Genomic DNA, 19,029 nt, shown 5'->3' with positions numbered 1-19,029 from the left:
GAAAGGAAGATATTGAGAAAAAAATTCAACCCTTATTCATAAGGAAATATTAATTACAGCTGTAAGTCTAGTTATTCTGAATAACAGCTTATAAAATGTTCTCAATTAATGGTTGTGAAAATTCTAAAAGGAGGAATTTTAATTCACCAGTCGACAGTCAAAGGGTAGGAATTAAATATAGAGGCTTTTATCCTGACAATGTCTCTAATACAAATATGTTGTGTGGATACATTGTTTTAAGATTAATTTTACATTTTAGCACTTAAAAACAAGAGTTGTATGATCTTGATAGCTAAGGAACGTATTTTCAAAATGTGTGACTAATAAAGTGAGTGCATCTCATCCACCTATCTTTCCTGGGATGTTTTACCTAGAAGCAAGCATTTCCATAAGAAGAAAACCAGTGCAATTGGGATCTAAGTCTTCCTTTGGGATTTATTCTGACATTATATGCCTCTAGTCAGATTCAAGTGTTCAACTTCTTAAAAAAATAGTGATAAACTAGTCTTTTCTCTCCTCATAATAGGAAATTACTTTCAAAATCATACTGTGCAGAACCAAAATTCATCTTAGAACTGTAATTCTCACCATTCAAATAAGAGCTATTAGGAAAGCAAATACAAAGGAATAAAAGAGTACAGCAAGTCAGTTTTACAAGTTTCATGGTTCTGAATTCTGCACAGTTGGACTCACAGTAACTGAGGTTTCTAGTTCATAAATTAAGGAATCTGAAATACATTCAGATTTAAATGTTTAATGTATTTTTTCCTCAGTGCAAGACATGTTGAAGAAAGTGTACTTTGAAGGCTATGATCTGATCTTTAATTAGTCATTGATAGGAGCTTCTGCTAGTCAGGAACCATTAATACAGTCAATCTCTCATGTTGTGAAATATACTGACAGCCATGCAAATGCAGAAGTGTCTGAATATTATACACAAATGTATTCTTTTTATATTAAGTGAGTCTAAGAAGACAGGAGGCTTTCTATGGGGAATAAATAAATTTAATATTTTGTCCTTGTTGTAATAGTTTCCTGCTGACTGAGCAGAGACCAACAGTAGGTCTTGTGAGTCTACCCTAAGAACTAAGACAAATTTTGATGATGCAGTTAGTACTGTTCCATCTTACCTCTTCCTCAGGGAAAATAGATACGCAGTCAAAATCATTTTTATATTGGTGCAGCTATAGCTACATCCATTCTAGAAATTTCATTGTAATAAAAAAAATAGGAAAAATAAGTACATCGTCTTGAATCAACACTACTAGGAGAAAAAGTTTCCATCTTTATGCTTGTTTATGAGAAAATAGAGATAGACACTGTTAGGTGTAAACTACAAGAGGGGTTTGTGTTTGATTTGCTGTTAGTTTCAAACAGTGTTCCTTAAAAAAAAAAATAAAAAGCTTCTAATTAATGTTTTCTTTCTTACACTTTGTTAACTTGATTTCAAATCCAAACTGAGCAATGAGCCAAAGCAGCTGAACCCCAGCACAGGTGGCAGGAATCTGGGCAGCATCTTCTGTCAAGCCATGAAGGCCTGGCTGGGAATCCACATTTCAGGCAATGAGTTTCAGGAAGGCTTTCCCAAAGCAAATGCCTCTCTGGCACTGCCACTGAAAGGTCAGAGCCATGCAATAGCTGCAGCCTTACCAGCAGGTGTCTATTCCAAACACTTTGTTTAATTATTGTTTGCACTATTGTCCTTCAGAATGAGAGGAGAACTGTGACCTGATGTCTTCCTCCCTATGGATAACTTGCACTGCTGTGCAGTGTAAATCACCTCCTTCCAGCCACTGCTTCCTAGATACATTTAAATTGAAAACACCCATTTTAAAATACTCTTTGTAGGTTTTTCAACATATTTTCTCTAAAATAATTGATAATTTCTCTCTCCTTGTTTCCTGAAAGGATATGTCTTCCTATTAGCAATTATGCAAATACAGACTAGTATGGAGAAATTGAAAACAATCTCTTTATGAAACAACACACCATTTTCACTAAGGTAAAAAAAGAAACAAAAATCTAAACTGTTTACTTGGCTGCTTTTATTTTTACTTAGATTGCTTTATAAAGTGCTGATAGTATGTTATTTGTAGTATACAAATCACAAAGGAATTGAGCTTGAAAGTACAAAAAAAATGTTCAGGGTTTTAACTATGTTTGTAATTCTGCTTTTTAGCTTTGAAAAAAAATTAAATGCCATCTTTCACCTTTACATTGCAGGAAGAAAAAGACCTGTTAATATTAGTAATTATCAAGTAAGGTTATGTCGGTTATTTGTCAAAGTTCTTTTATCCTGGGGACATCAGTGGGAGGTGATGAGGAGCAGAGCTGGTCCTTCATGCCGCAGCACACGCTGCGTTCCCGGCAGGGAGGTGTTCCTGTCCCGTACCTGCCCAGGGACTGCGCTGTGTGACTAGAGCAGCTGCACGACACCATCTAGCGGTGCCGAACCCGAGATTATCACACACTTTATCTTTCCTCCTCTCTTTTTAGATCAGATTTTTTCTCAAAACCACAGCCACCACAAGGGGAACTTCTGGTCTGTTCAGAACTATCCAGAGTGTTCCCACACTGAACAATTAAGCATCACATTGACCATAGCACCCTTCCTTCTTCCACAAAGGCACAGGAAGGTGCTTGGCAACTTTGGAGTTTGGATTATGGGTATATATGGGTTTGGGATATGAACATAGGTATTGCAGAAAAATTCCTTACAGTATTTAGTGTTCTAAAATGAAACAGAGTATCTAAAAGTAAGAAAAAGAGTATCTAAAGGTTATGCAGACATGTATTAAACATACAATGCTTGCTACAGGTACCACCCATAGTGAAAAAAATCTTTCATGAGATAAATAATACACAAAAAACATTCTAGGCCTGATTAATCTCTTATACTGGTCAAAATACAAGGATTTGTTAAGTAGAATTATTTCACATTTGGTATGACTAGGAAGGGAATCTAAAAAGCATTTTAGAAAATTTGACAAAGGCTTTTTTCTTATCAGAATCTTATTCCTCTAGTTAGCAAAATAGGAAACTTTGGATTATGGTGGGATTTGGAGAGTTAACAATGTTGTGTTCAAAGGCCTGATAAAGTATTCCTCACAATCCTTCATACCAAGGTCAAAATGTTATTCCCATTGTAATACAGTTTTGCAACATCCTGAACATGTACAGTCAATACAAAAATGTTCAAGTCACAGAATTTTGCAGGATAAGTTCTATGACATCTCCAAAGCACATAAGTGAGGATTTCATTATTCTCTTTCATTCCTCAGCAAGGACAACACCTGATACAGGAATGACATTTTGAGGAATGGTTAGGTCTGAAAAGCCCACTGATGGAGGTAACCACATTAAAAAAAAAATTCTGGACACACAACCTTCAAAGGAAAGTTGGTGGGAAGAGATTTAGAGTAGGAAAAAAAATAGATAGGAGGAAAGAGGTTAAGAAAAACAGCAGGTAACAAGTGACTGCTACTACTGCACGTAGCAGTAGAAGGCAGATAATTTAGGCTATGAGCCTAAAGGGAAGTTGTGCAGCACTTCAGTGGTGTGGGCAAGGAGTTTGCATTTGAAACACTGAAGAACAGGAAATTGCCAAAGGGTTTTAGAAATTTGAGACAGTGGTTTAGCCAGAATAATAACGTTATTAACTGACTGAAGACTTTAAAGTGGCATTTTGAGGACAGGGGCAGAGGAGAAGGTTACAATAATTGAGATAAAGCGATAACCTTAGCATGGTATTTTTGCTCATAGCTTAGGAACAAAAATAAATCCACCCTACATGCATTGATTTTTAAAATTCTCTGTAATTTTTATACTTGAGATAGCATGGATTTTGTTGTCACCTTCCAAACCTTGACAAATTACTTGAGTTTTGGTATAGCACTTTTGTAATTGTTCTACTGGGCTCAGAAATAGTCTAATTACAAACAAAAACGAATTCCTGAGGTTCGTTTTATTTTCCTCCTTTACTTCAACAGATTTTAGAGGTATATTTTGTGTGTGTATCTGTGTGTACGTATTGTTAATATAAATTTACATTGTGTTTGTATGTACCTTCTCAGCAATAGTATCAGAAACTGGCATTATTAATTTAAAAAGGAGGTTTTAAATGTGCCAGCAAATGTACTCTTGTGGCCAATAACGGCAGTGGGATCTGGGGTGCATTAGGAAGAGCATTGCCAGCAGGTCAGGGGTGATCCTGCCCCTCTGCTCAGCCCTGCTGAGGCACATCTGGAGTGCTGGGTCCAACTCTGGGCTCCTCAGCGCCAGAGTCATGGAGCTGCCGGAGCGGGTCCATCCAACAAAGACGATCAAGGGACTGGAGCATCTCTCTCTCAAGGAAAGGTGAGGGGGCCGGGGCTGTTCAGCTTTCAGAGGACATGGCTGAGAGGAACCTCCGGCTCTGCTCCTGGTGCCCAGCAATGGGACAAGAGGAAGGGCAGGAATGGTGCCCAGGAAGTTCCACCTGGACATGAGCAAGGACTGCTTTGCTGTGCAGTGCCCGAGCTCTGAACAGACTGGCCAGAGGCTGGGGAGCCTCCCTGGCTGGGACATTGCAGAGCTGTCTGGACACAGCCCTGTCCCTGTGCTCTGGGGAATTCTGCTGGAGCAGGGAGCTTGGACCAGGTGACCCACTACGGTCCCTTCAAACCTGACCCATTCTGTGATTCTATGAGGAAAACAAACAAACAAACAGTTGAAAATGTTTTTTACATGTCCATTTTTAGTAGCCTGCGAGGAGTGACGAAAGTCCATGACTGATTACGCCACCTCTAATAGGAGGCTGGAGTTCTTGGCTCATAGAAGCAGCGTTAGCTCCAAATTTTGGAGAGGCTGAGTGGAAACCTCCGGGCGGGCACACACACACACACACACACACACGGTGTTCACCGAGCTGCAGTGCTGTGCCTCTGCCCCTCGCTGTCCGGTGCGGGAACGTGTCCCCGCGGCTCTCACAGCTGTCACCGCCACAGCTCCGCCCTCCCCGCCCTTCCGCGGGCTCACCCAGCCATCCCGGCCCATGCTACCCCACTCGCTCCGCCCGACCCTCTTTCCTCAGCAGCCCCGGGGAGAAGGCCCCAGGCCCCACCCCAAGCGACCCCTAGAGCCCGCCGGCCAATGGCGTGCGTCCCCGCGCGCCCCGTTGGCCAATGAGAGCTAATTATTTCTCTAAGCTCCACCCCCGGCGTATCCAGCCAGCTGAGAGAGTGACAGGTGCACTCGAGCGACCCCATTGGTCCGTCCCCCCGAGACGGACAGCACCTTAGACCAATCGACGTGTGCGGGGCGAAACCCGCTGGGGGCGCGTCAGGGCCCTTCCCGAGCTGTGAGTGGCGGCTGCGGCCGCACCGCCCGCCCCGCGGGGCGGTCCCGGGAGCGGCGGGCCCCGATTGGCCGCGGGGGGCGGCCCGGATGTGCGGCCCGAGGGGCGGGCGGTAAATGGGGCTGTGCCGGGGGTAGCGGGAGCGGCGGCGGCAGCAGCGGTGGCGGCGGCGGGGCCTGGGCCGCGCGGAGAGCGGCGTGAGCCTCGGTGGGTAAGCGAGAGGGGCCACAGCGCCCCGCCGTGCCCGGGCTGAGCCTCCTGGGCGGAGCGGAGGCGGTGGGCGTGGGGGTCGTGTCCCCGCGGCACGGGAGGGCGGCGGGGCTGTTCTGTCGCTGAGGGGCTGCGATGTGTCTGCTCCCGCGGGGCCGTCACCCGCCGCCGGGAGGGCTGGGCGGGCGCGGCCCGTTGGGCCCGTTGGGGCTGCCCCGCGCGGGGTTCGGGAGGCACCGCAGGCTCGGGCAGCGCCGGGCGGCTGCCAGCGGGGCCCGGCCCGCCGGCTCCAGCCCTCTGTCCGTGGCTCCCCGCCCTGCGAACGGCTTCGCGCTGCGGCCTCGGCGGGAAACACCGTGGGCCCCGCTCCGGCTTCGCAGGACTGCTCTTAACCTCCCGTGACCCCCGGCTGACAGGTCCCTTTGAGCGCCCTGTGCTGGGGGCCTCGGCCGGCCAACTCCCCATATACCTTAGACTGCTGTACCTAAGAGTAGGTCTGGTTGGGATAGATTTCAGTTTCCTAGAGGACTGAACTCGTAGCAGCAGGTGTCGGTATGGAACGTGTAACCCGCCTGTGGAAGAAGAGTCGGCGAACAGGCTCGACTGGTCAGTGTTCCTGCTCACCACCCCCAGCGGCTCCCCTGTTGTCCGGCACGTTAAGGTGTGGGTGAACGAGGGCCTTGGGTCCAAAGGACGTCAGGAGCGCCTGTGCTGCGGAGAAATAAGTTCCAGTGTGAACTGACAGCTACAGTAGCTGGACAACCTCGAAATATTGTGTGTATGCAACTGTTCTCAGGTGCTCTGCTAAAGTAGCTCAGTTTGCTCTCAAATGTAGGAGTGGTTCCCTTTGATTTGTTGACGTTTCCAGAAAATCTTCAAAGAATGCTCTGTTCCAGGCTGATAAGTTTTTTTTTATATTGCTGTAGAGTGTTTGATCAAATAACTCCGTTGGTGATAGGAGAAAAGTGTGATATGTACTGCAACACTGGGTAAAATGAGACTTTTTTTATGAGAGTATCTAATGTAGAGAAGGAAAAGGTGCAAAAGCAAAGAACTTAAATATTATGGTTTTGCTAGTGATAACTTTGTTTTTTTGAAGTCTTTTAGAGTGCTGATGAAGTATCAGACGACTTCACACTTGCTCTAACTGCTGGCATGTATTGCATACCTGGCGAATGTGGGCACGAAGTTACTCCTGGCAGCAGGTGGCTTTTGGTCCCAATGTGGTGCTGTGGATAAGTTAAAAGGCCTTTCCAAGAAGCAGTATTTGAAGTAGTGTTTCTTCAGAAGTTTGTGTTTTGTCTTTGTTTAGTTGCTGTTCTGCTAAAAGGAAAGCACTAGACAAGAATGTAGCCGTGGGAGGAGGACAGCTCAGGAGGGTTGCTGTTACTTGCTATTCTTAAAGCAGGAGAAATCAGTAGAGTGTACTACTGAGTGGCACATTATCAGGCCTCTTCTGGATGAGGTACTGTGACTATTGACAGTGTGAAAGGAGAGAGAGAGAGGTGGTTTTGAATGTTTTTATTCCCTTTCAATAGAACGAGGAGAGAGTATTGGGTCATGTTGGGAAGCTGATGGTTTTAGTACTTACAGCACTGGAAGATGCCATAACGGTGGGTGCCTTGGGGTAGACATTGAGCCCTGTGTAGGAGTGAATGCCTAAACTGCCTAGAAATTCCACTTAATTGATATCAGGAGTTGGCTCTCCTTTGTCTGCTGCAGACATAGTGAGAAGTAGGATAGGCAGTCTAATGTAAATTTACTGTTACTTGGTTAATCTTTTAAATACCGATTTTATTCGTTTCTGTGATTACTGGTGGGTGGTAAATTGCAAGGTGGAGGTACTAGAGCATAAGAGTTGTGGATAAGTTTCCTCTAGAGCTAGGGTTTTCCATTTCCACACTGCATAGGAGTGAATGTGATTAGAAATAAACTCTTAAAACCTTGAAAGACTTCTTAAATGGCACTCTTGGGAAACTTGTTTCTGAGGTTCTGAGTTCTTCAATGTAAACAGTATTTTAACAGGTGTATGAGACTGGAGGCAGTTTAACAATAGATCTAGGATGATAGTGTATGTGATTTATAACTGGCAAGCAAATAGATGAAAGATGTCTCTGTAAGACAGGCTGTGGAAGTTACTCTGTAACTTAACTAGAGCTAAAATAATGTTTTATTTGCTCTTAATAGCATGTAAGTAGGCAAAGCTGGAAGTGTACTGAGATACATAGCTGCTTTCTGAAAGGTGGATCTGGTGACTGAACTGCATCTAACATCAGTTAGAAAGCTTCTAGAGAAGTTCCTGTTTCCCTGGGAATAGGTTGGGCTGTTTTTTACTTACATATGTTGTTCTTGGTCCTGCTGACTCCTTTTCTCCTATCTCCAGTTCCGGGATAATGCAGCTTGTATTACCTAGTCGTAAAAGAAACCAGCCCAAAACAAACAAACTAATCCTGCCCCAATCCCATAATCACTCCAGATTCTAGCTAATTGTCTTCCAACCTGTACCTCAACTTGCAGCACTTTTCCCTCTTGTCAGGGCTGGAGCGCTCAGGTGCTCTTTGTGCGTCAGTTCCTCCACCCTCTGCTTGCACCAGAGTTTCCCGAGGAAATGTCTCGTACCTTCCTGGCCCAGTGTCTTCCTGCCTTGCTTAGTCTGGCTGCTTTGATGGAAAAGGCCTGTGGTACACCCTCTGGCATGACTCTGCTTTCCAGACAAGAGATAGGGAAAAGTGAAAACATCATCTCCCTGCTCTCACAGGGCAGTAGCTGTGCTTTGACTTTCTCTCTTCAGTGGTGCAGAATGATGTGAAACTCTGGCTGCTTAAGAGGAAAAAATACCTGGAGGAACTTATTGTATATTGGAATGTTTGAGATGATTTTGGGTGGGTTTTCATCACTTTTCTGAAAGGTGATTGCATTTTTTTGAATGATTGGCTGCTGCATGGCCTAGAAGGCCATGATTTGATATTGATATTTCTTTTAAATATTTAGAATTCCTAGACTTTCTCTGGATAAATTGTCTGGTTTTTTATTTTTTTTTCTTCCAACAAGATTGGCATTCATTTTAATTTTGGGAAGATTTTGGTCACAATGTTTCTGCTTTCTCTATAAACTAATTGAACCAATATTGAACAGATGCTTCCTTCCTTACTGTAGTAAAATGTAATGTTGAAATAGAAACCTGTACCACTGGCTCTGTCTCTCTCATATCATGTTAGCTTTCTGGATCTGTGTTGTGCAACTTTCTATTAAAGAAACGGAGTCAAGTGCCTCAAAACCTTAGGTGATGGAGCCAAAAATGGGAGGGTGAGACGCGGAAGGAAAGTAGGAGAACTGGAGAGGAAAAAAAGAGTGGAGGCAATAGGCTGTGCTGGACAAGAAGTGCTATAGATCAGAGTTCTTGAGTAAGCAACAGCAAGACTTAAAAAAAAGAGAGAAGAAAACAAGGACATACACAGTAGATGACACTGAAACTCCAAATACTGCTGAAGTCCCTGTTATTGGGCTGCTGATCTAAAGAGCACTAAGCCTTAGTGCTCATAATGAAACCATTAAATAAGCCACAGAGAAACTTCTGTGTTCTATGGCTTTGTCTATTCCTGGTGGTGTTCCAATGCAGATGAAAACAAAATGACACATACATGATAGAAACTGAATGAAAGGATCATCTCTGTCACCAGGAATGGCAGAGAATTTCTCAAACTGGGACACTTCAGAAATATGCCAAGTCAACAGTCTGTGAGGGACAGCACTTAGCAGGGTCATGGTTCTGTCTGGTACTGGACTGAAATGGGGAGGTGATAACTTTAATATTTGCACGTGTAGAGGATCTTCCTAAACTGTGCTGAGCTAAGAGATGGTCCTTTTTTTCTTCTCATTGGCAAAATGAATATGGAATGCAGAATATAGTCTTTTTCTAGCAGAAAGAAGGCAGAGATTCACGTGCAAAAATAGACATGTTATTCTTCTGGAGCATAAAATAGAGCTTTGGCATTTTTAACTATTGTTGGTCTTACGTACATGAAGTTTTCTTCTGAAGTTACAGGAAGATAATGCTGCCTGCAGAATTAGATCTGAATCCTATTTATATATTGAGTCGTGTTTATGTGTTAAATGCGTGTTCATTCTGTGTCCTTTTAGAGTATCAATCCGAAGGGCCCGAGGACACTCTGAAGACCCCAAAAAGTTCCATCCCTTTATTTGGAATCCACGTTATGAACCCTTTCTGGAGCATGTCTACAGGTTCTGTGCGCAAGGTATTTAATGAATGGATGCCAGAATGTGTTGTCATGCGTGGGAGGGGTGGTAGCAGTGCTGGAAAAAACATCAGGTGATCTGCAAATAGTGTTTTACTGTGCATTTATCCCGAGGGTTGTGATCTCCTTCAGTAAAAGTGTAAACTGGCTTTGAGCTGTGTTAACTGGAATGTGCCTATGCATAGAGTCTACTCTAGAATTTTTTTACTTTTTTTATCTGAAGCATCTTTAAATAGGAAATTTAAAGCAAATTTGTTCAAGTGGTGGAAACACTTTTCTTATGACATTTTAGAGTCTTATATAGAGCTTAGCCATAGCACGTGCAATGAGCTTTGACAAAACTATGCCTCCATCGTTTCTACTTGAGGTTTTAGGAGTAATAAAAGCATGGGAGTTCTAGGGTTAATCACTTCCCAGGTGTTCAGTACAAGGGCAAATTATGTAACATTGATCTTGAGGTATTGTTACTGGTCCAGGTCTTGGGCCCTTCAAAATACCATAGCTTAAATCCTGCCTTTAGTCACCACACATAGCCTAAGCACAAGTCTGTAACCTGCATGTTTGTCTTGGCAGTGTATAGAATGATTTTGGGGTCTGTGAGTAGTACAGTCTTTGTTGGCAGTGGTTTATTATTTTCTTCCAAGAAAAGGTAGCAAAGGCATAAAAAGGTTCCTGTAGTAAAACTATTTAAACTTGATACACCTGCCAAGTGGTGATTTTTTCACTGTGAGAGTGAACTATAAGATCAGTTCCAAGGGGCTTGTTGATGTGTTAAACACTGACAGAAAGTGAAATACATAAAACTTTGTTTTTCCATCTCAATTTTACTACACTACTTTTAAAGAGTCTTTGAAGTCTACAGTGTAAGGATGCTTGTCAGTAGAAATGATTTATCTGGATGCACTGTGTGCTAGAAATAGATCGACTTGTAAGCTGATGTTGTATACTGTCTGGTTTCAGGTTCTAAATAAATGTAAGCCTCCTTAAGCATTTGTCCTAATCTGCAGATTTCCTATCCAGCACTGAATACTTTTGTACTTGTAGGTTGTGTTTAGTTGAACAAAAGTCTATTTAAAAATAAAATGCAAAGGGGCACCCCTCCATGCCCTTCCTCAAGCAATAGATCACCAAAACCCAAGATATGTTTCATTGGCCTAACTTGTAATTACCGTAATTTGGTTTAAACTTGTGTTAAATATGTCTGAAATGTAGCCTGTGATCTCATGGTTCTCCTTTGATTTAACAGAGATCTGACACTGAAGAGAAAGCATTGAGTGGAGAGCTTCGAACCAGTCCTCTGCGAGCCTCTGCAAAGAAACAGTTGCCTTCTATCCCAAAGAATGCTGTGCCAATAACCAAGCCTGCTTCACCTGCCACCTCCTCCCAGTCCACCAATGGAACACATGCTTCTTATGGGCCTTTTTATTTGGAGTACTCACTACTTGCAGAATTGTATGTTTTCACTTTTTTCATCTTTTTTAGGTCACTGGGCTTATGTTTCAGTGGGGAAAAAGCCCTGCCCAGTTCTTGCATGGTGTCTCTGTCATAGTCCTTGAAGGCAGTAAAACCTTGTCTGCAGAGTTCTTTTTCCTCGAGCAGCAGTCTTGATCTCTTGAGACAGAAAGGGAGAAGAAAGATGAGATTTTAAGGGGCATTTTTAGATGTCATTCTCTGAATTATTATGTTTCTTGATCTTGAAGTAAACACATTAGTAGTGTTTACCACTTAATCTAGAGTTTAGGTATCCTGACCAGTTATTCTAATGGCTTTTTGGTCAGAAATACCAAATATTTGAAACAAGTATTAAAATAGAAGCCAGCAGATGTCGAGTGGGAAGATGCTTATGAATATATGGTGCTATCTAATGGAGTTAGGATGTGGGAGCTTCCTTCAGTTGTCACATGAAACACTTGAACACTGCCTGATACAGTTGATCAAGGGGATGTTGGGAAGTCTATATTCATTTGTGAGATATTGAACGTGAAACTTATGAGGGAGGAGTTGCATTTCACCCAATCTAGTGATTTGTAGGCTGCTGTGGGAGCATAAAAATCTGTCCTCAAAACTTTCTGGTTATATAACTGCTTAGTGCTACAAAGCTGAAGAGACTTCCTCTGTAACAGACATACTGGATTCCCAAATATGTAGTGCCTTTTGGAATGAAATCCCTGGAGTCCTTATGCAACACTGAGTCTCAGTTCTTGTATTTAACTGTTAATTTGAAAGTGAGAACTCTCAAAACATTTCTCTTTTTCAATGAATTGGCCCTTAGTTTTTAATTCAAGAAAGATATTTTTTTTTCTGAGTAAATATATTGGTACTATTATGCAAATTCGTTATTGGGAAAGTAATAACAAATACTAGGGAAATGGTAGGCAGAGAACTGTGTTCATATTTTGCTTTAAGATTGTTGTTTATTTGTGCAAGCATGTAGAGTTCAGCTTATGCCAGGTAACTGGAAAATTGTGAAGTTAATAATTTGGTTTTTTGCTTGTTTTGGCCGTTGCCAGTGTAATTTCAGCTTCATCTGCAGCATAGTGTCATCTAAAACTAAAAAATGGCTTGTTTAAACTTGAGGTTGAAGTTTGGTCACATTTCAGCAGCAACTACAATTGACTGTGAATCTGTGTTCAATTTCCTTTTCTTCCTTCATTTGAAACTGGGGAATCAGTAGACAATTGTAAATTTCTGTATTGACATATGTTAAATGAGGGGAGAATTTTTTTGCTTCTCTACTTAGTTTTATCAAGGGGAATAGTGTTCTCTGCTAATGAGTCTTTAAGTGGAGTGGTGCAAAAAGCGGGAGGGAAAGAGTGTGATTTCACTATATTTGTCAGCTCCTGCTGTGAGCAGCCTTGGGAATCGGGAGTGGGTTTGTGGAGGAAGGCCCTGTTGGGCTGTGGGTGGTACATTCTGGGTTTGCTGTGTCAGTGTGGTTGTGGAGCTCTCTGAATGCTGGCTCTGATTGCAGTACCTTGGTGGTGAAGCAGAAGTTGCCAGGTGTCTACGTGCAGCCCTCATACCGATCAGCTTTAAGTAAGTTGAAACTTAACTTTTAAGTTGCTTTATGTATGTACGTTTTTTAATTCTTTCACTCAAGCAAACTTTCTCACTTGCAGTGTGGTTTGGTGTAATATTCATAAGACATGGGCTCTACCAGGATGGTGTGTTTAAGTTCACTGTCTATATTCCTGATAATTACCCGGATGGAGACTGCCCGGTAAGTGGTTGTGTCTTGGCTTTTTTTTCTTTCCTGGCAGTATAAATATGGCTTTTTGTTAAAGCTGATACACCAATTAGCTTCCTTTTTCCTTGAACTCGTTTTGTTCACTTGACTGGGCTCATTTGCCATGTCTTGTACCCATTTTCAAGCCACTCTGGAGGAATTACATTACTCTGATTACTGAGACTAGTGTGGAGTGAACTTCTTGAGGTCAGATGTTTTAGGGTATTAAGTAATCAACCAGTTCTTTCCCTCCACTCTTGATTTGCTGCTTCCTCAGCAGGAACTTAAAATTGAAGCCCTTAAAGTGGTATCAGAATTCTGAGTAGTGATATAATGAAATGTGAAATCCAGATGCTTGTGCTGTACTTGCTGTAATACTGCAGGATTTCTTGATTGTCTCTTCTAAATTACATTGAAACAAAGAACTAAAAATTTGAGGAGGACATGGTAAAACAAAGGGAGAAGGGTAGTATTGTGTTATCTTCCATCTCTGCTTTCTCTTTTTCTCTTTAGTGAAAAGTTTCCAAGTTATTAGACCAATTTTAAAATAAAAATTAAAAAATACTTTATGGCAGTACCTTGGCCACACTTATTTAAGGGGCAGATTTGAGGGCAGGTGCACACAACTGTTGTGTTGGGTAGCTGCCTGCTTGGTGTCAAGTTTCATGTGAAGCTATCATCTTTAAAAGAACAGAACTAGTAGGAAATAGTGTCTTTTAAAGGTTAGACTTTAGTATCTCTCAGCCAGACAGAATTCTTTTGCTAGAAGAGAACCTTTAGAACCTATCTCTTGAAACTCAGTTTTCTGAATATTGTGTGAGCTCTGGAGGCAATGAGCTGTACAGAGCTGAAGACACCATGATGTCACTGCACAGCTGACTTAAAAGTGTGTAGGATAAAAAAAAAGTATTGATTGTAGCTTAAGTATGTAAAAAGCTTTCAGTCACAAATAGCTAAACCAGAAAAACTCCTTTAATCTGTTCTTATCTGATATTATTACCTGTGTTGGCACTGGTGCCTGTGCAGTTAACTGGATTAGTTTCCTGATCTGGTGATAGCATGTGAGAGAGGACAAGACCCTGCATGTTACAGAGATGTGTTGGGTTACAGTTTCACAGCTGGTAGAAATCACTTGTGGTTCTTTTCTTTTAATACAGTAACAATTCATTAGCATTTGGAAGCAACATTTGACTGACCTTCACCCAGTGGTGTTTGCATTAGGATTAAATTTGTCATAATTTTTCTTTTCCTAATGCAGCGCTTGGTTTTTGACCTGCCTGTCTTCCACCCACTAGTGGACCCTTTATCTGGTGAACTCGATGTGAAAAGAGCATTTGCAAAATGGAGGTTAGTGCTGACAAATTGGTGGATAATTTGAAAAGTTTGTTCGTTTCTTCATTGTGCTTTGTTCTTTTTAGGAGAAACCATAATCACATATGGCAAGTGTTAATGTACGCTCGCAGAGTCTTCTACAAGATTGATACAACTAGTCCTCTGAACCCTGAGGCTGCAGTGCTGTGAGTATCTTCCATGTGTATGGGCATGGCCTCTTAAGAGGTTTTGGCATAGACTTGCAGAAACAAGAGATCTGTAAAATTCTGTCCCCTTGTGGTCTCTGCCTCCAGACTTGGTTGCGTTAGGATCTCAAGTTGGGGTTTGCCAAGTCTGTGCTTCTAGAGCAAAGTTGTGGCTCCTTGCAATTACTTAACACTACTTCTGTCTTGCAGGTATGAAAAGGATGTCCAGCTGTTCAAAAGTAAAGTGGTAGACAGTGTCAAACTATGCAGTAGTCATTTATTTGATCAGCCCAAAATAGAGGACCCCTATGCAATCATGTAAGTACTCCAAGCAAATTCACCCTGTCCTAATGTTTTGAGAGCAAGTTTTGGTATAGTTTCTGATGGCAGCCTTTCTCTGGCAGGCTGACCTGCTTTTGTTTTAGAAAAAAATCTCAATAACCTCTCAAACTTCAGAACAAGCAAAAAGCTCTGAAGTACTCTCCCTCCCTGAAGCACCCACCTCCCATATTATTTCATGGGCACAAATGCCCATTAATTAATACTGCTTTCTGGCTTTCCTGAGCTCAGTTTGCATGACTGTAGCTTTGGTCAGAGTTTTAAAATCCTTGCAAAGCTTGCCTGCATGAGGATGGAGCAGTCAGCTTCATGGTGGACATGAGTGGTTTTTTCATGTCACATGTGCCGAATTTCATTTCCAGTTCTCAGAAATGAAAACTTAAACATTTATAGTTGAAAAAAAATCTATTAATTAGATCTTAGTATTGTTTAAAAGATCTATTAATTTAGTTCTTAACTGCATGTTTTAACGCCACTTAAAATCTACTTGAAGTTCAACAAACTAAAAAAAAGAAAATCACTGCCTTCTACTCTCCCTGTGCTGTAGTTAGCAAAAATGCCAAGTAAGAGTTAACTATACTTTTTCCATAGTTTTTCTCCATGGAATCCAGCTATACATGATGAAGCTAGAGAGAAGATGTTGACTCAGAAGGTATGTGCAAAGTTCACAGTCTCACTCTAGGAAGGGTTTATTGCCTGATACAGGAAGAAAGATTCTCTGTGTACTATAGAGAATTTTTTCCACCCCTCTTTTGGCTCAGCAGGAACTGCTGTGGTCTCCTAATGAAGCAATTATGTCACTGCTCTAACTTCAGTGTGTTAAGCAATTAGTTACTTAGCCAGAAAGCTTTGTTAGTACAACTCTTGGCACACAGCAGATTTTTTTTTTTTTGTTTATGGATGGAAGGGATGAAGAGATTCACTGGCAGCCTGTTAGGTTGTCCTGCACTTGTTGTGACTGTTACTATTTCTGCATTACCTGACAGTCCCCATCTTCTTTATTTTCTTCTGTTGAGAGATCTTTTATTACTGAATCAGAGCTTCAGCACTTCCTTCCCCTTGTGAAGTTACTGAAGCAGCACAAGCACAGCCCCTTGCTCACTTCTCTAATGCTCCTGATTTCTCATGGGACATCAGCTCACCAAAAGGTGCTGAGAGTTCCTTCCATCACAGAGTGCTCTTACTGACAGAGCAAGAGCATGTTGGCTCATAGAGTTTTCACCTGATGGGTGATGGGATGTGATTTGGGATTCGGAGTGTTCATGTTTTGTTTTTTTAATTGCTGCTTTGCACTTGACAAGGGCTGGCACACAGCAATTCTGAGTCTGTGCTGAGTGGCCTGACAAGTCGATCCACTTGGAGTACAAAGGGATTCTGAAACAGTGGCTGTCATAGCTGGACTGGCAAGGAAATGCACTCTGAATGTTTTGGTTACTGACTTGGCCTAAAGCTGTGTTATGGTTTGCTGGGGTTTTGTGTAATGAAAAAATAATTTTTTTTTTTTGTCAGTTTGAACTTGTCTTCCGTGCTGCAAGCTTTACCTTGTGTTCTTGCATGTCTTCTGGCATGAAGTTTTGAAATTGATCTTAATATAATACACTGCCTGATCTCAGTGTGGCAGTGCTCCCAACTGCCAGTCACATTAGAGCCTTAGAACACACAGGAAAATATTTTGGCCAGATTGAGTTCTTGATGTTCTTACAAAATTTAAGAAATACTTTCAATACTTCTTTTTTCTCATCCCTTTCTCCTTCATTCTTCACCTTCTGCTTATCCTTTAAATCAAAGAAATAATTGATCAGAGTGCTTGAAATGGAAAGAGTCTGATGTTGTTTCAGAGACTGATAGCTAACAGTGACCTTTCTTTTGCCCTGTTTTCTTTGGAGATGCCTGTTGATTTCTTTTTAGGTGAAAACAAATATCTTCAGTAACTATTGCATGCATGGTACTTAGTTGCTCCAGTTGTTTGTTGATAGGAATGGCCCATCTTCTGTGCTGTAGGAGGTGTGTCCCAAAATGTCAGTGTAGCTGAGAACATTCCTTGTAAAAACAAGTTCCCAAATCTTCCTACAGCCCTGGATGCTTGTTTATCACCCCTGAATTCCTTGGGAAACAGCTAGGCCATTCAGGAAGGGCAGTGATGTCCCAGTTCTCTGCTGAGCACTTGGCTTTTCCAAGGTGTGGTTCCTGTGTGCAGCATGGGAGAGGCATTGCCAGGCTCAGGCTGAATTCACCCCTCTTATTTTCTGTTATGGCAGGTCTGTCACACACTGTCACCTGTCTGTCACACTGTCAGTTCTGCACTTCCCCATGCACAATACATGGGGAGGGGCAGAAGTGCAGGTTCTCTTTTCCTGCTGCCTTAATTTACTTTTTCAAGTAAGACTTTCCATGTTACAAACAAGTCTGTTTATGCAGTTATCACTTTCTAGAGCTCAACACACCATTCTAGGTTTGATGTAGCTGTTTTACACTTCTGGTGTTAAAATTACACTGTGAGCTCTTCTACTGCTTTGGCCAGCTGGAGCTAGAGTAGAATTTCACTGATCTCCAGCTACTTTGAATCTACAGATACTCTTAAGTTGTATCTTTGTTCTTCAATTTGAAGCTGTTTGTTTTTTTATTTGGTCTTCTAAATTGCAATAGTCAGTTCAAAATGTTTGTTGCACTGTTCAAGCATTTAACTGTGACAAATGCTCAGGGAAGGAAAGGACAGGTCCATCCTTGGAAAGCATTAGGAAACTCCCATGTTTAGCAAAGGCATTAATTGCTACTTTGGCACATTAATTTGGGTTCCCAACCACCTGTGTGTGATGTGCAGTGCTCCTCCCCAGCACACCCAGCCTCGCCAGGCAGAGCTGCAGGGGCACTGCTAGGGGAGGGTTTGGATTGATACTTCTTTCTGTAGAACCAAGAAATGTGGTAAAGAGCAGTGCAGTGATGCTGGGCTAGGGCCTCCAAGCAAGAGGAGTATCCTTGCATCTCTGTGGTGGGATAGGGCAGCTGTGCCCCAGTTAAGTCCTTAAAAGTCCTGTATTGTCAAGGTAGTTCTGCAGACGCCACACACATTGCCAGAAATTAAGCCAATGTCCATCTTACTATTCCTCTTTGAGGAGATGTTGCTGGCCTCTTTTGTTCTTGGATTTGTAAAGTGGATCGAGGGGGAGTTGAGAGGGTTTGGATATCTAAAAATTGTAACTTCAACTTTGTTCTCCCCAGAAGAAGCCAGAAGATCAGCACTGCAAAAGCATGCACGTGTCTGGCCTGTCGTGGGTGAAGCCTGGCTCAGTGCAGCCCTTCAGCAAAGAAGAGAAGACGATGCCCACTTAGCTGTCCTGAACACTGGTGCACAAAACACTTTCTGGGGGTGGAGGGAATGTAACGGAGGGAGAAACAGCAAAGCAGCAGTTTCCTTCTTGACTACGGATTAGTAAAACCCGAATGGTAGCAGTGACTCCAGTAAACCTGTTCAATGGATTACTGACTCTTAATGTTTTACATATGCATTAGGTTTTAAAGGCTTGCCTGGAGTTTGGAAGTCTTTCTTGAACACTACAGTACTTCTACCTGAAGACTGTCAAGGGTGGGTAATTCCTCAGGGCTCTGAAATGCCTGGAGGTTTTGGGTTGGTTTTTAAGTTTTTATTTTTTCCCTCCAGGAATAGCAATTTTTTAAGAAAAATCTTAAATTACTGGCGGAAATATTAGTATTGGAGATACGATGCCAGAGTTAAGCTGTGTTCATGTAAACTAATATAGCAGAGTTAAACACTATATTTAATGGTTTTAAATACTTTTGGTTTCTATTGTAAATATGTTAGGATTTGAAATTGTAAATAGACGGTTCATTGACTCCATTTAGCACTTTCCAGAAGTAAAGCTGGGGATGATGTATGATGTATTATTGATTTGTAAATGGATACTGTCACTAAAGCGCACATTAGTCTGACAGGGTGAAAGCAGAATGTCAGGCTTGTTAGACTTTTTAGTACAAAAACACTAAAATCAAAGCTTTTAATGGTGGTCTCTTGAGCTAATAAAATCTTAAAGGGTTTTAGATTCCCTAGGTGTCTAGGGGATTTCTTAGGGTAGCTTGACTGATGTGTGTTAATAGTGACATCTTAAAATAAAAAGAAACCATGCTCTA

General features: G+C 42.0%; 1 protein-coding gene across 4 annotated transcripts; it reads left to right on the top strand.

Annotated features, from left to right (window-relative positions):
- The first annotated feature begins 5,384 nt into the window (after positions 1-5,384).
- AKTIP (AKT interacting protein) lies at positions 5,385-19,029 on the top strand. Of its 4 annotated transcripts, none has more exons than XM_088171891.1 (10): positions 5,385-5,542; positions 9,686-9,801; positions 11,048-11,253; positions 12,773-12,837; positions 12,921-13,021; positions 14,286-14,374; positions 14,446-14,544; positions 14,755-14,862; positions 15,475-15,535; positions 18,106-19,029. In XM_088171891.1, the coding sequence occupies exons 2-10, from the start codon at positions 9,760-9,762 to the stop codon at positions 18,211-18,213; spliced, it is 879 nt and encodes a 292-aa protein (XP_088028017.1). In that variant the 5' UTR covers positions 5,385-5,542; positions 9,686-9,759; the 3' UTR covers positions 18,214-19,029. The 4 variants fall into 4 exon arrangements, with proteins under 4 accessions (XP_088028017.1, XP_014738494.1, XP_088028018.1 ...); XM_014883008.2 differs by having other exon boundaries at positions 18,103-19,029; XM_088171892.1 differs by having other exon boundaries at positions 5,438-5,546.

Source organism: Sturnus vulgaris, chromosome 12 (assembly GCF_052056855.1).
Source record: "Sturnus vulgaris isolate bStuVul1 chromosome 12, bStuVul1.hap1, whole genome shotgun sequence".
In the NCBI taxonomy this organism is placed as follows: domain Eukaryota; kingdom Metazoa; phylum Chordata; class Aves; order Passeriformes; family Sturnidae; genus Sturnus; species Sturnus vulgaris.
Note: the sequence above shows the minus strand (reverse complement) of the source record. Positions and strands in the feature narration are given on the sequence as shown.

What these genes read in the sequence shown, in the direction of transcription:
- AKTIP (XM_014883008.2), top strand. Translation starts at nt 9,760, where the DNA reads ATGAACCCTTTCTGGAGCATGTCTACAGGTTCTGTGCGCAAG. An exon ending in AACCCTGAGGCTGCAGTGCT is followed by an intron (nt 14,545 to 14,754) that starts GTGAGTATCTTC and finishes TCTGTCTTGCAG; the next exon opens with GTATGAAAAGGATGTCCAGC. An exon ending in AGAAGATGTTGACTCAGAAG is followed by an intron (nt 15,536 to 18,102) that starts GTATGTGCAAAG and finishes TGTTCTCCCCAG; the next exon opens with AAGAAGCCAGAAGATCAGCA.